General features: G+C 38.6%; 1 protein-coding gene across 3 annotated transcripts in view; it reads left to right on the top strand.

Moving 5' to 3' along the window:
• Positions 1-12,445, top strand: part of LOC109475498 (G protein-coupled receptor kinase 6-like) — a 35,003-nt gene that overhangs the window by 13,509 nt on the left and 9,049 nt on the right. For 2 of the 3 annotated variants that reach the window (XM_019776129.1, XM_019776130.1), the window contains exons 5-11: positions 5,934-6,073; positions 7,270-7,365; positions 7,809-8,013; positions 8,541-8,734; positions 9,918-9,955; positions 10,341-10,430; positions 10,843-10,931. In XM_019776129.1, the coding sequence (XP_019631688.1) occupies positions 5,934-6,073; positions 7,270-7,365; positions 7,809-8,013; positions 8,541-8,734; positions 9,918-9,955; positions 10,341-10,430; positions 10,843-10,931 (852 nt within the window). Of the gene's footprint in view, positions 1-354; positions 648-5,933; positions 6,074-7,269; positions 7,366-7,808; positions 8,014-8,540; positions 8,735-9,917; positions 9,956-10,340; positions 10,431-10,842; positions 10,932-12,445 lie in introns of those variants that run through there. The other variant, XM_019776131.1, reaches the window with a different exon arrangement.

The following is a 12,445-nucleotide window of genomic DNA, read 5'->3' as shown; positions in this document are numbered from 1 at the left end:
AAGAAGAGAATCCATACATACCAGCCTTTTTTTTCAGGACTGAAATGGAAAAGAACTATTTTTCCCAAGCCTATTGCAGGAGGCACAAATGTCACTCTTGTGTACCCCAGGAATGAATACAACTGTTTCTAATTACTCTAGGCAGATTGCCAAACCTCTAAACTTCTAGAAAGTACCAGCTATATTAAGGATTATATTAAATCTGTATCATAATGCTGAAGATGTATTTCATTACAAGTAAAATAATAATGTTAAACCCGGCAGTGGTCATTTATAATTTAGGACTTTATTACTTTCAGCACGGCATAGCCAAATGGTTTAGCAATCTTACTACTGTAAATTATAAAACTTTTTGCGGTTTTATTTTGTAGGAGGGAAAGGCAGATTTGCACTGTTTTAAATTCACAAGTGAATGATTCTGTAGTACAGTAGTCTAACATATAATTCGTAGAGAGATCACCACGAAAAGTGCAAAAAAACCCTGCAAAAGTTTCATGATTTACAGTAACAGTTTCTACACATATGACACAGAACTGCTGATAATGATTCTGTCTACTTTACCTTGTTTTCAGGAAGAGTTTGAGGTGACGACAGACGACAACAGAAAAGATGCTGCCCAGATCCTTAGCAAGTTCTTAGAGTCTGAGGTTTGTACTGTATATTTCTGCTGTATCTGTTTTCATCAACTGCTAGGTACATGTACAACTTTCCTCCAATGTAACATCAGTTTTGCATATTTACGGTATTTAATTTCGTTTGAGGGAGTGAGTGAAAATTATTCCTTTCAGGGCTGAAGGAAAAATTTGGAGGAAAAAAAGATATTTAGTTCTTGAGCTGAATCAGTAAATTCCATGACTTCACCGACATGAAATCAGCTACCTGTCCTGCACTATTGGAATTCTACAAGGGAACGTGATGCTGAATATTCAGCACAATGACAGGCTCTTTTTAGACAAAAGATGGTTAGAGTCTTGAGTCAGTGGAAGCACCTGTCTTAATTTTGTTCCAATAAATTCACAAAAATGCCAAATACTTCCTGGAATTCCTTTTCATACAAAGAATAGGTATTAAAAAAAGGAATTTCAGTGCCCTGTTTATGAATGATAAATTATCATGACATTGTGTTTATTCCATATCCCTGTAATAGTGGAAAATCCCCCAAAACTACAAAGATAATGTTGCAAAATGTCCAAATATCTCTTCTATCTGGGGTGACAACATCTAGCATGCTTTTGAATACAGATTCTGTGTCAAACAGATTTTATCACCCTTCCATGACGTAGAATGGTTAGAAGCATTTTGGAATCTGGGCTAAATTGCACATTCATGCATGGGACAGATGCACCCACACTCCGTATCAACCATTCTGTTTCAAGGATGGCAAAAGCGGAGACCCTATTTTCCCGGGGGCACTATAATGAAAACATTTTGAGGTATAATTTGCTTGAAATTGTTGCTGCATACATTCATAGGCACCAAATTATTTATATTGGTCCAGGGAGGACCACTGGATCGATAGCGGCAGCTAGTTTATCTAAAAATAGGACCAGAGGAGAGATGCAAGCTTTCAGGTGCATTCTAATGAGGCCGTTTCCTCTGTGGAGGAAAACCCTGCATCAATCATGACAGAGAATGCCTCTCCAGATAAACTCCTTATAAGGAGGATTCCGCTGGAGAGGTTCATTTGTGGAAGAACTGGTGATATCGATTGTGATGTCAGTGACGCAGTGGGAGATTTCTAAGAATACACAAGAGAAGGGAAGAAAAATATCAGTTTCTGGCAGGGAGGCTGAGCTCGTGAGGTGCAATGATGAATGCAAGATCTGTTCGGGCACATTCGTCACACAATCGCTTTACGATCGCAAACAGAAGACATTCTTGGGATAGTTCTGCATTTGACATTCCATATTCACTTGCGGATGGAAAAGACTGTGATCCTTTTCAGTTTTCTACTGTTGGTTCTGTCATGGCTTTCTCGAAAATTCTATGACACCAAAATCGTACTATGACAAATGTGACTTCACAATTACCTGTAATGGTGATTTCGTTATATAATATTACTATTATTAGGTAATAATAGGAGTCAAAATATTTTTCAGAAAAATGATCACTGTTCAAGACACAGGACCATATTTGGAAGTTTTGCACCCTGGTAGAGTTAATGAGTTTTGCTGCCTTTTCAGACCATGTATCTGATTAAGTAGACTATGACCCTACTTCCTTTTCTAGCTTTGCAACGTATTGTTGAGTATATAACATTTAACATGCCATTGTTACAATAAACGCTCCTAGTGTTCATGTTTCTTATCCAGAATTTCTTCTTCACCTCTTTTGCCAAGCTCCTCACAAATGATGTCCTGGTGACATTTAGCTTGTGTCTTATGTGCCAAGGACATATGCTCCCCTCAGGACCATACGTGACTTGAGAGCCTCCCAACAGGTTATATTCATAGACTATAGGAACAACACAGACACAGCAGGCATGGGCCTTTGTTTGAACTCTTTTCCGCTCGTAACTTCTTTTTTTTCTGGTTTGACCTTATGTTTTGGACGGTGTTTAATGTCATAACCTAAAGAATTATTTGTCTTTGGCTTTGCTTAGTTTAGTTTAGTTATGGAAACTTGAAGTGAAATAATGAATGTAAGCTTGATATGAAAAGGTGATTATTTTCATAATTCTACCTTTGAATACACTGTTTTCATCATTCCATCTTTAAATACTGTAATCATTCCATGTGAGAAGGTGTCTGAATTCTTTTAACCTGTGCTGATCATGAAGTACAACTCCCAGTCCAAACCCCAACACTTTTTTGTCTCCATATCCAGCGACTCCCTTGATTTGGCCCACCAGTAGCTGAACTTGCTCAGTGTATCCATGTGGACAGCCCACACACATTCTTGTATGAAAGACCTGCATGCGCCTTACCCTGAGTTTGGCCACGTTTTCAGTTTGCTTCAAAGTTCAGACTGTCCCTGACATTATTCCCATTTCACTATAGCTGCACTTCTGTCACTCTTGTCTGTAAATAAGTCATTGGCGAGCAAAGACTTATGACTTAGGTTGTAGACAAGAATTCCCGCAACATTTTTCATCCACATGCAGTAGCTTTAAAGTTAAACTGGAAATGCTAGTACAAAATTTCTACATGTATTGCTATAGCCATGTGTTGCATATGATTATCAGAATGATTCTGTCATACAATATGAATATGGCTGTTATGCTTATATCAATGAGACTGAAACTAAACAGCCCACCAACCTAAGCCCAACTTGCCATGATATTTTCAGCAAAAATATAAATCTGTCATCATAGCTCGTAATTTTGAGGAGAGCTTGCGGGGATAGGATGTTTTCCAACCTGAAGCACAATTTCTGTTAGCTTGGATTCCAGCCTTTATAGCTGTAGTACACTCTCTCAGTTGCTTCTTGCCTTGACAGACTGACATCCAGGCTAAATTTCTGTCATGATTGAGAAGAAACGGGACTCAATTACCAAGGCTCCATGACAAATGGCCAGCAACAATACATCCCGATCATATGTCTTTCATTACCTAAAACCTAATCCAAAACCGTTTTCCTAGTTCAGATGTCCTCGTCATTTCAAGTGTAAGTATTGGTGACTATCTGTGGGGACCATCACTTACAGTAATTGGGTGTAACATTAATCCATCCCCCTGCAGCCACAACCTTGCCTTGAAGGTTAATGAAATGGCTTTTGCTGTCCTTTTCAATCCAACTTGTTTATGTGGATATTTATGAGCATTAGACAAATGAATCTCCCTTAATCCACATATTGAGAAGGAAACACACCCTAGAAGAGTAGTTTTGCATGCTTACCTCCAAATTATAGTGTATCCAAATACAATTTGGTTTGTTGAAAATTTACAAAGACGACATATGCATCAAAACCTGTATTGGTGGAAAATCTCAAGTCCCATTTTTTTTATCCCCAGTCCATAACATGCTGCCACCTGTTGTTCATCAGAACATACATGTAATCCCTTTTCAATTTCCTGTTTATCATGTAATTATATACCATGGTGATAAATTTTGCCTTCAATTTACATTCCCCGTTAAAGCAAGCTTGCGCAAAGAATGCCTTGGGTTTAATAATTGATTCCCAGTTTTCCCAATTTTAATCATTTTGCTGATGGAAGTTGTGTAGCCATACTTTAGTGGCTCACTGGACTGACTGGGGAGGGAGGGAAAACCAGTTCGTCCTAAAGAGAGATAATGTACTAGTACTGTAAATCGTTAAAACTTTCACTTTTGCAGTGACTTCTCCACCACGAATTCATGACACAGCAAATATATCTATGACTTCTTGTATGACTGATTGCTGTACTACAAAATTGTTTCAGACCAGTCATGAATTTAAATTAGTGAAAACCTCCATTTCCCTCCTAGTCCTACTGCAAAATAAAACCACCAGGAAAGTTCTGTAAAACAGGCTAGAGGTTGTGGATCTTTTGTTGGACTAAAACTTTGTATTTTATCAGGGTGTGCTGCCAGTAAATTACCACCTGTTTCAGTGGTCCTATGTCAGTCCTTCTGGAATGTTCTTGTCTATGCTTGTAGCTATAGCCTCCAGTTTAGGGTGTCTGGCCTTCACTCTGACAAGTTTGGGGGTGGCAACGTCAAATACTTGGCTTTTGCTGTCCCTGAAGCATCATACAGACAGGAACAGTGTTCTAGCTATAGCTAACATAGTTTGGGTGTAGTGTTTTTCAACTATCGTGAGACAAGGGGTGTTTCAGCCAGCATATACTGGTACCATAGGGGTGTTTCTTTGGGGGAGAATCCTGTGACATTCCTTCTTTGAAACAAATTAACATTAATTTTGGCTTTAGAATGAGGCTGTAACAGGGAAAATGTTACAAAAAGGCAGGAAAAGGTGTCTCCTTTTATGGACATTTCTTTACCACTCAATTGTTAGTCAACACACTGCTTGTGCTACACAAAGTTGGCGTTCTATACCTGAACACTTATTATGCTGTAGAAAAACTTCTGGTAGAACCCTGACCTGATTGTGAGGTTATGTGCAACAGGAGGATTGTGGGAGAAAATTACTGATGGAACTGAGATCTAAGAAATAAGACCAGCAAATTTTAAGACAAAAGGCTTACATAGGATGATGCCTGGAAAAGGACTCCTCTCCTTCTAGATGTGTGGACTACAAGCTTTGTTCTTCTGATTGCTTCCTGCTTGGCCAGGAGCTCAAAACATGTGGCCTCCAAATGCAGCAAAGGAGAAGTTGCACTTGTATCATTATTGTCCGATGCCTTAGATCCAATAATGTAATGATTCCACCTTGTACCTGATGGTTAAAGTGATCAAGAATTTCCTGGCTACTATGAAGTAATAGCCATGATACCTTTTCAAGTCTTTTTTTATGTATGCCTATTACTATAATGAGTGTAGGGTTGCCCAGGACAGGCCGAGCCATTTGTGACGTTCATCATACATAAGGTCACCAAGAGTTCTTGTTGGCAACGTTAATATTTTGGTGCCATTCCCACAGGAGCTGGCATGTCTGTATTGGTTTTGATGACATTGAAAATTAGTCTGGAAACAGATTACCTTGTCTGCTGTATGTAATCATATATCACATTACCGAACCAGTCCTGTATTCCCTGACTGCCAAAGGAGAAAGAGACTTGACCAAGTAAAAGTAGAATGAAAACATCTGTTTGTTTACATGTATTTTGTACCTATTCCCTAGCAAGCTGGTAGATGACATGAATTAATGTCTTTCTCAGATTTATGAAAAGTCTATTCCAAAGGACAACCATAGCAATGTAATCACAGGAGTGGAAATATATTTGCATCAGGCAAGTTTAATGTGCAGCTTGATTGAACCGTGCAGTCTTCTTGAGTGTTTGTTCCTTAAGATATAATGTATCTTATTATGATTTCCCTGTTTCCTGTTGCAGTCCCCGGACTACTTGGGAGACATCATCAGCTCAGAAACCATATCACAATGTAGAGAAACTATCCAGAGATACACGCCGGAGGAGCAGGAGTCCTTACAGGAGGAGACACCTAGTAAAGATGTATTCAACCAATGTAGAAGGTAAGGGACTGACTCAGAAGGGTGACTGGGGGAAGGGAAATTAGTGCAAACGCATTGGTACATTGGTGGCATTGGTAATGTGAAAGCATTGGCAATCCTTTTTTGCTTTCCATGGTAGCAAGCAAAAACTTAGATTCGGCAAGAAATACAGAGGATGGTATCCAGGTTAGTGTAGAGTGCAAATTTCATGTACAGGCACAAGTACAGTACAGTAGTGGACCAGGACTTGAACAAGTTCGGCCAATCTGCTGTAAGTTAGACATGTAGCCAATTGGCTATTTTAGTGGTAAATTGTTGTCATTTCATGAGGGGTTTACATATTTTAATCTAAAACCAGAAGTTTAGTACAAGTCCTCTTTACACGACATTGTCACCCATGGCCAAGGCAGACGTACAATTTGCACGCACGGGTACATGCAATGTTCCATGTACACCCACCTGATTGCATTTCCTTTTTTTTCTTAGGATTCCAGAACTAAGTCAATAAATACGGATGGCCCAGCTTGTGTGTGGGTGGAATATCATGGAAAGCATCCGGAAATGTTTTATTGGCCCAGTTCATATTAAATTGCCAATCCAAATAGCACAAATATGTACAAAATGTAGGTCATCGCAGTAACATAAACTGCCAGGTCATCTGGATGTAAAGGCCTTTCTTTTCAGATTGAAATGAAGTAACTGCTGAAGGATACCACACATACAAGATCCAAAATGAGACAAATTTCTCAGCAATGCACATAATCTTAGTTTTGTGTACCAACTGGCCAAAGTCGCATTTAGATCAATAAATATAAAATGATAGTAGACGTGGTTAAATCATGTAAGGTTGGGGATTGTTGTGTTACTTTTAGTGATATATCATATAAGGGTGTTTGGAATGATGTTGCTTGAAAATATATAATGTAACGTTATACCTTTATATGCAGTTTTAGCATAGACTCCATATCTAGGGGATTTAAAAATACAGTACATGATCATGTCAAAGGGCAACTACATGTACATGTATATATGTAGTTCCTAAACCAAAGCAGTCTCAGTTCTAATTCAATTTTTGTGTGGGTGTGTTTGTATCAAATGTTAGTCTACTGTTTTGAATTCTGAAATGACTATTCATTGACTTCAAGGGCCATCAACAACTATCCAAACATGTGTTCAAGTTTTTGAATGTCCTTTTCTCTCTCTCTATCTCTTTGCAGTGAAGTATCAAAATACCTCAGTGGAGAACCATTTGAAAATTTCCGGGAAGACAAAATATACTTTTCAAGATTTCTACAGTGGAAATATTTGGAGAGGTAGGTCTCCATCTAAGGTTTTTAGAAAAGACAAGACAATTTTAGAACAAGTCAGTTTAAGATACTGCTCACCCCATTTTTTTCATAACATCGCTGAATGCATAATCCATCAGTGTATATGATATTATATAAAACATTTCACACTTGTATTTTTTAGACATCTCGTGCCCCACCCATGTTGTATTTTCTTGGTGTGAACAGTCCTAAGTTATTCTTTAATGGGTAGATGTTCTAAGTTAAGTTTGACATAAATTATTATTTAATGACATATAGCTACTCTCATGGTCTTTCACATAACAAATTTGATATTCAGTATGCACTGTTCACAAAAGCAATGATTTTATGCTACAAAATGTCATGGATGTCATACAGTTGTCTAGAGCCTCACTGTTTTATGGTAAATACTGCCTCTAATACACAATCTGCTCTGATCCCCCTTTCAGGCAACCAGTAACAAAGAACACATTCAGGCAATATCGGGTTTTGGGGAAGGGGGGGTTCGGGGAGGTGTGCGCTTGCCAAGTTCGGGCCACAGGTAAAATGTATGCCTGCAAGAAGCTGGAAAAGAAAAGGATAAAGAAGAGAAAAGGAGAGGCCATGGCCCTGAATGAGAAAACCATCCTGCAGAAGATCAACAGCAGATTTGTAGTAAGTACTCTTTGGATGTTTTGTGATGTTGATAATGATATTATGTAGTATTTTTAGAATTCAGAAACCTTTGAAATCGTGCTTGGACTTTAATTTTGAAAATATTGCTCGTTAGCGAAGTTTCCATTATTGTGGTATGATCTATCAATATTGCCATCTCAGTATGCTATCTAATAATATGTACATGGAGATGATTTTTACTTCTGGGTATAGAGGTATTATTTGGGGTGTGTTTGTGTGTATGTTTGCTTGTGTCTCCCTACACTTCAATCACAGACCACAAAAGGTCAGACACAAGAACTTAGGTCCTGGCAGCAGGAAGTTAGTCAGAAGTCTGTTGGTCGGGTGCAAGTGGGAAAATGCATATATAGCAAGCTTTCAGTCTGTAACTAGTGTAAGGTTTCTTTCCTAGGCTGCCTTTCCTAGGCCTGTTGTGCCAATAAATTCACAGAAACACTAAATACTTTCTGGAGATACTTACATTTACATGTACAAATGCACAATGTCCCATCCTTTGCCAATGCCAGGTGAGTTTAGCTTATGCATACGAGACCAAAGACGCTCTTTGTCTGGTGCTGACAATCATGAACGGAGGAGACTTGAAGTTCCACATCCACAGCATGAGCGACCAGCCGGGCTTTGCTGAGTCCCGGGCAGAGTTCTACGCTGCTGAGGTCTTATGTGGACTGCAGCATTTACACCAGGAGAGAATAGTGTACAGGTGAGACTTACATGTTGGCTGGTGCAATGACCATTAGCAAGTAGAGTGTTCGCCTATTATTCAGTCTATTAGGTTGTAAGTTCAATCCCCAGTCAATTCATACCAAAGTTTTAAAATGGTACATACTGATTCCTCTGCTTAGCACTCAGCCTTTTGGAAAGAGTCTGAAAGTTGAACACCCACACCACTACCTGTAGACAAGCCCTGTGCTATGGTGATTGCATAAAGTTGTGTGGCCTAAGGGCTATTGAAACAGCACTATTTGGTGCAGGGAGGACTTTGAGACTTACTTATTGAATACACAAAAGTACAGCAGAGACTGTGCAAGAATTGTACAATCATGGATATAGTGGAAAATAAATGCCCTCATCGAGGCTGACAGAAACAGGATTTTTGAAATTATACCGCAATTTCCCAAAGCTTTCACCATCTAGAAAACAACACGTTTCTACTAAAATCACCTACCTACAATGTACCTACCTAGTCCCATGACGGACACTGGTCATCGGAGGGACAAGGCAGATTCATATCATTAAAATGTGACTGTACTTAATCTTTTTCTATGAAAAATCTAAAAGAAAGTGTGATTTTACTAAAAAAAAGTTGAGCCCCTCAGTACTCAACATTATAACAGATTTTTTTACCTCTTTACAGTACTGTATAGCATTCGTGTGTTCCCATCCAGTTAGCCTTCAGACATAAGTTTGCAAATAGATATTATTACTGTAAATTGGCGAGGCAGGCCGCCACTGGCCCTGCTACTTGTCTGAAGTGCCATGTGTACAAACTTTACTCCTGTTATTTCCAATTGTCTCAGTGGTAGGTACTCGGCACACAGGTGGTCAAGTACTCAGAGAAACCAGAGACTTGGCTTTACCACCTTCAGTAGTTACATTGTAGTTCCAACTTTTGACCTGCCTTGGGTAGGACATCTTTGATCATAAGCATGTAGTATAATTTCTGAATGGAATATTTTGCAAATCATCCCTGGTTTTCATTTGTGTAATTTCAAATTAAAGACATTTGCTCTGTCTAAATATGAGTCACATGTAGTGTGCTTATGTTTACTTGATTCTACTACCCTTTAGTTCTTTACTCCTGATTGAGTTTGACCAGATTCCTAATGTACAGAAAAGTCATGTGTAGTAAAACTTGTCATGCATTATTTTTCTCAATTATTTAGGGACCTCAAACCTGAAAATATTCTTCTAGATGACCATGGTGAGTATCTGTCATACATGTACACTGTTTCTAAATCTAAGTACACAAAAGATTTTGGGATTTTTAAACTATGGTGACATGAACTACAAATGTATAGTGACAATTGAGCAGACAAAAAATGGCAAAATAATGTTTTTGAATTAGCTGTCCTTTGCCAAGATTGGAACATAGATTAATTGATGACAGTTGCAGGCCATTGTCAAAGTAGAACTTTCCCATTAGATTAATTGGTCCCTGAAAATCAGTCCTGTGTAACAAAAACTCTCATTGTGTAGAGCTCTGTGGAGCCCCTTCGAATTCTAAGAGCCAGAAGTGGAATGCCTGTTATAACTTCAGTCAAGCTACCTGAATATGATCTTGACTTTTCTTTTTGTTTTCTCTTCAGGACACGTTAGAATATCGGACCTTGGTCTGGCTGTGGAAATTCCTGAGGGAGAGATGATCAGGGGTAGGGTGGGAACAGTAGGTTACATGGGTAGGTGCTGCCTTTCTCTTGGACATTATTTCATTTTACAAGTGTTCATTTGTGTGTTCGCTTCTGTATCTTTATCTGTATCGGTATAGCCACTATAACTGCCCTTCAGCATAACACAGCTAGCTTGTTGGTAGGCTGGTCTAGTTTACTGCTTAGGCCTGTGGAGAATATCAAAAATAGATGTATATAAGTGTTTATAGCGGCAGTCATATCTTTCATGCTTCAGTTAATTAATGTAAAATACAAGTAATACCATATAATCACATAGATGAGGATATGTACATGTATCCTTTGCAATGGTTTCCTGATAGTAATACAGTATGCCAACAGTCAGCATGAATTGTATGAACTTAAGAACTATGACAAACTGGAGTGTGTATCTGATGTCAGCAATGCTGTTGTGTCCCTCCAGCTCCAGAGGTAGTGAAGAATGAGAAGTACATGTTCTCTCCGGACTGGTGGGGACTCGGATGTCTCATCTATGAGATGATAGAAGGAAAGGTGCGTTAGCCATTGTTGTTGTTGTTTTTTCTACGAGGCAAGAAGCTCCGTAGTTTGGAAACTTAAACAGCTCTCTACGTCCTGTCCTCTTTTTTACACAAAGCTGTAGTGTCATTAGTCTTAGGCTATCGTATGATTTTTATGCTGTAGAATTTTTAAGCATGTTCTGACAGAACTAACCTATAACAAGGACTTAAGACAGCCTTTTCCGTAACCAGACAGCTGACTTTTATATGACAGAAGCACAAGAAGTATGTCCTAAATTTGCCATCATCTGACAATCCTGCAACAAATGTGGCCAGGCTGTAAATTGAAATGCCTGTTAGTCTTACACTCTTATGTGTGAAGATTCTGTACATGCCTGTGTGCTGTACATTATATGTATTGATTAAGTTTGAAAAAATAAGGCAATTCAAGGTGTTCCACTAGAGATTAGGTTTCCGGTGCAGCTAAGGGAAGATGATACATGTATGTCCACCTGGGAAATTCGTACATCCTAATCTAGAGCTACATGTATAGTGGGAATACAGAGAGTAATTTCCTCAAGTTTTAGACTATGGTCGCAACAAAAGTGTTGGCTGTTACACTGAAGTCTGACCAAACTTAAACTAACAATCCAACATCCACATTGAAGACATGTTAGAAACATGTTAGGTTTGAGGGCAATGTTCACACTTACTGAAACACAACCTGAAATTGCAGGCTCCCTTCAGGGCAAGGAAAAAGAAGGTGATTATTATCTGATTATTACGGTGCAAGGTGCTATCGCAAGCCATATTGCAATTTCCTGGGCGCCTATTTATTTAGTCTTTATTCATTAGTGCTGTACATGTACATGTAGCATAGAATTAGTCTTGAGGTCCTGCACATATTGGAACTGCCAAGCATACAAAAAGTCTGCACAAGGGATATTTTCAAGATTTCATTTTATCCACATTAAATTAATTTCAGTTGGTTTGCACCTGATTGAAACTTTTCATCTTAAATTCACTAACTAAATGTACGTGCAGATATTTCTTAACATATGAACACATTCTCATTAAAGGTGAAAAAGTACTACTTGTCAAAATATGCTTTTACTGAAAACAACTTTCTTTTCTATTTTGGACTAGACCAAAGGGTATGCAATTAAAGCCATGGCTTTACATGTAGATCTGTTATGGGAATACATGCGTGTAAGGTGGTCAAACCTTGTTACAATATAATAAGGATGCACGCTAGGGCCTTTCATTATTAATTGGACCAGCAAATTAAAAGCTAATTGGAGTGTTCTGAGTCATCAAACATTTCTGGAATTCCCTACACAGTGTCAGTAACCCCCGTAAGGTTTCTTCCTATAGAAAGGAAGTTAATTCCAACAGTGCCACAGCCTTGAGCATATTTAAATGCCTACAACTAGTACTGGTACTAGTATAAGTGTATTATAAGTCAAGATAGTCATATGTTTCAGACACCTTCTGGTATCTTTCATTAGATAGCCTTTATTGTACACTCATGCCCCAATCGGCCAAGTA

Source organism: Branchiostoma belcheri, unplaced genomic scaffold, assembly GCF_001625305.1.
Source record: "Branchiostoma belcheri isolate BF01 breed outbred unplaced genomic scaffold, Haploidv18h27 scaffold34, whole genome shotgun sequence".
In the NCBI taxonomy this organism is placed as follows: domain Eukaryota; kingdom Metazoa; phylum Chordata; class Leptocardii; order Amphioxiformes; family Branchiostomatidae; genus Branchiostoma; species Branchiostoma belcheri.
The sequence above is the reverse complement of the archived record's forward strand: the minus strand, read 5'-3'. Positions and strand labels throughout refer to the sequence as shown.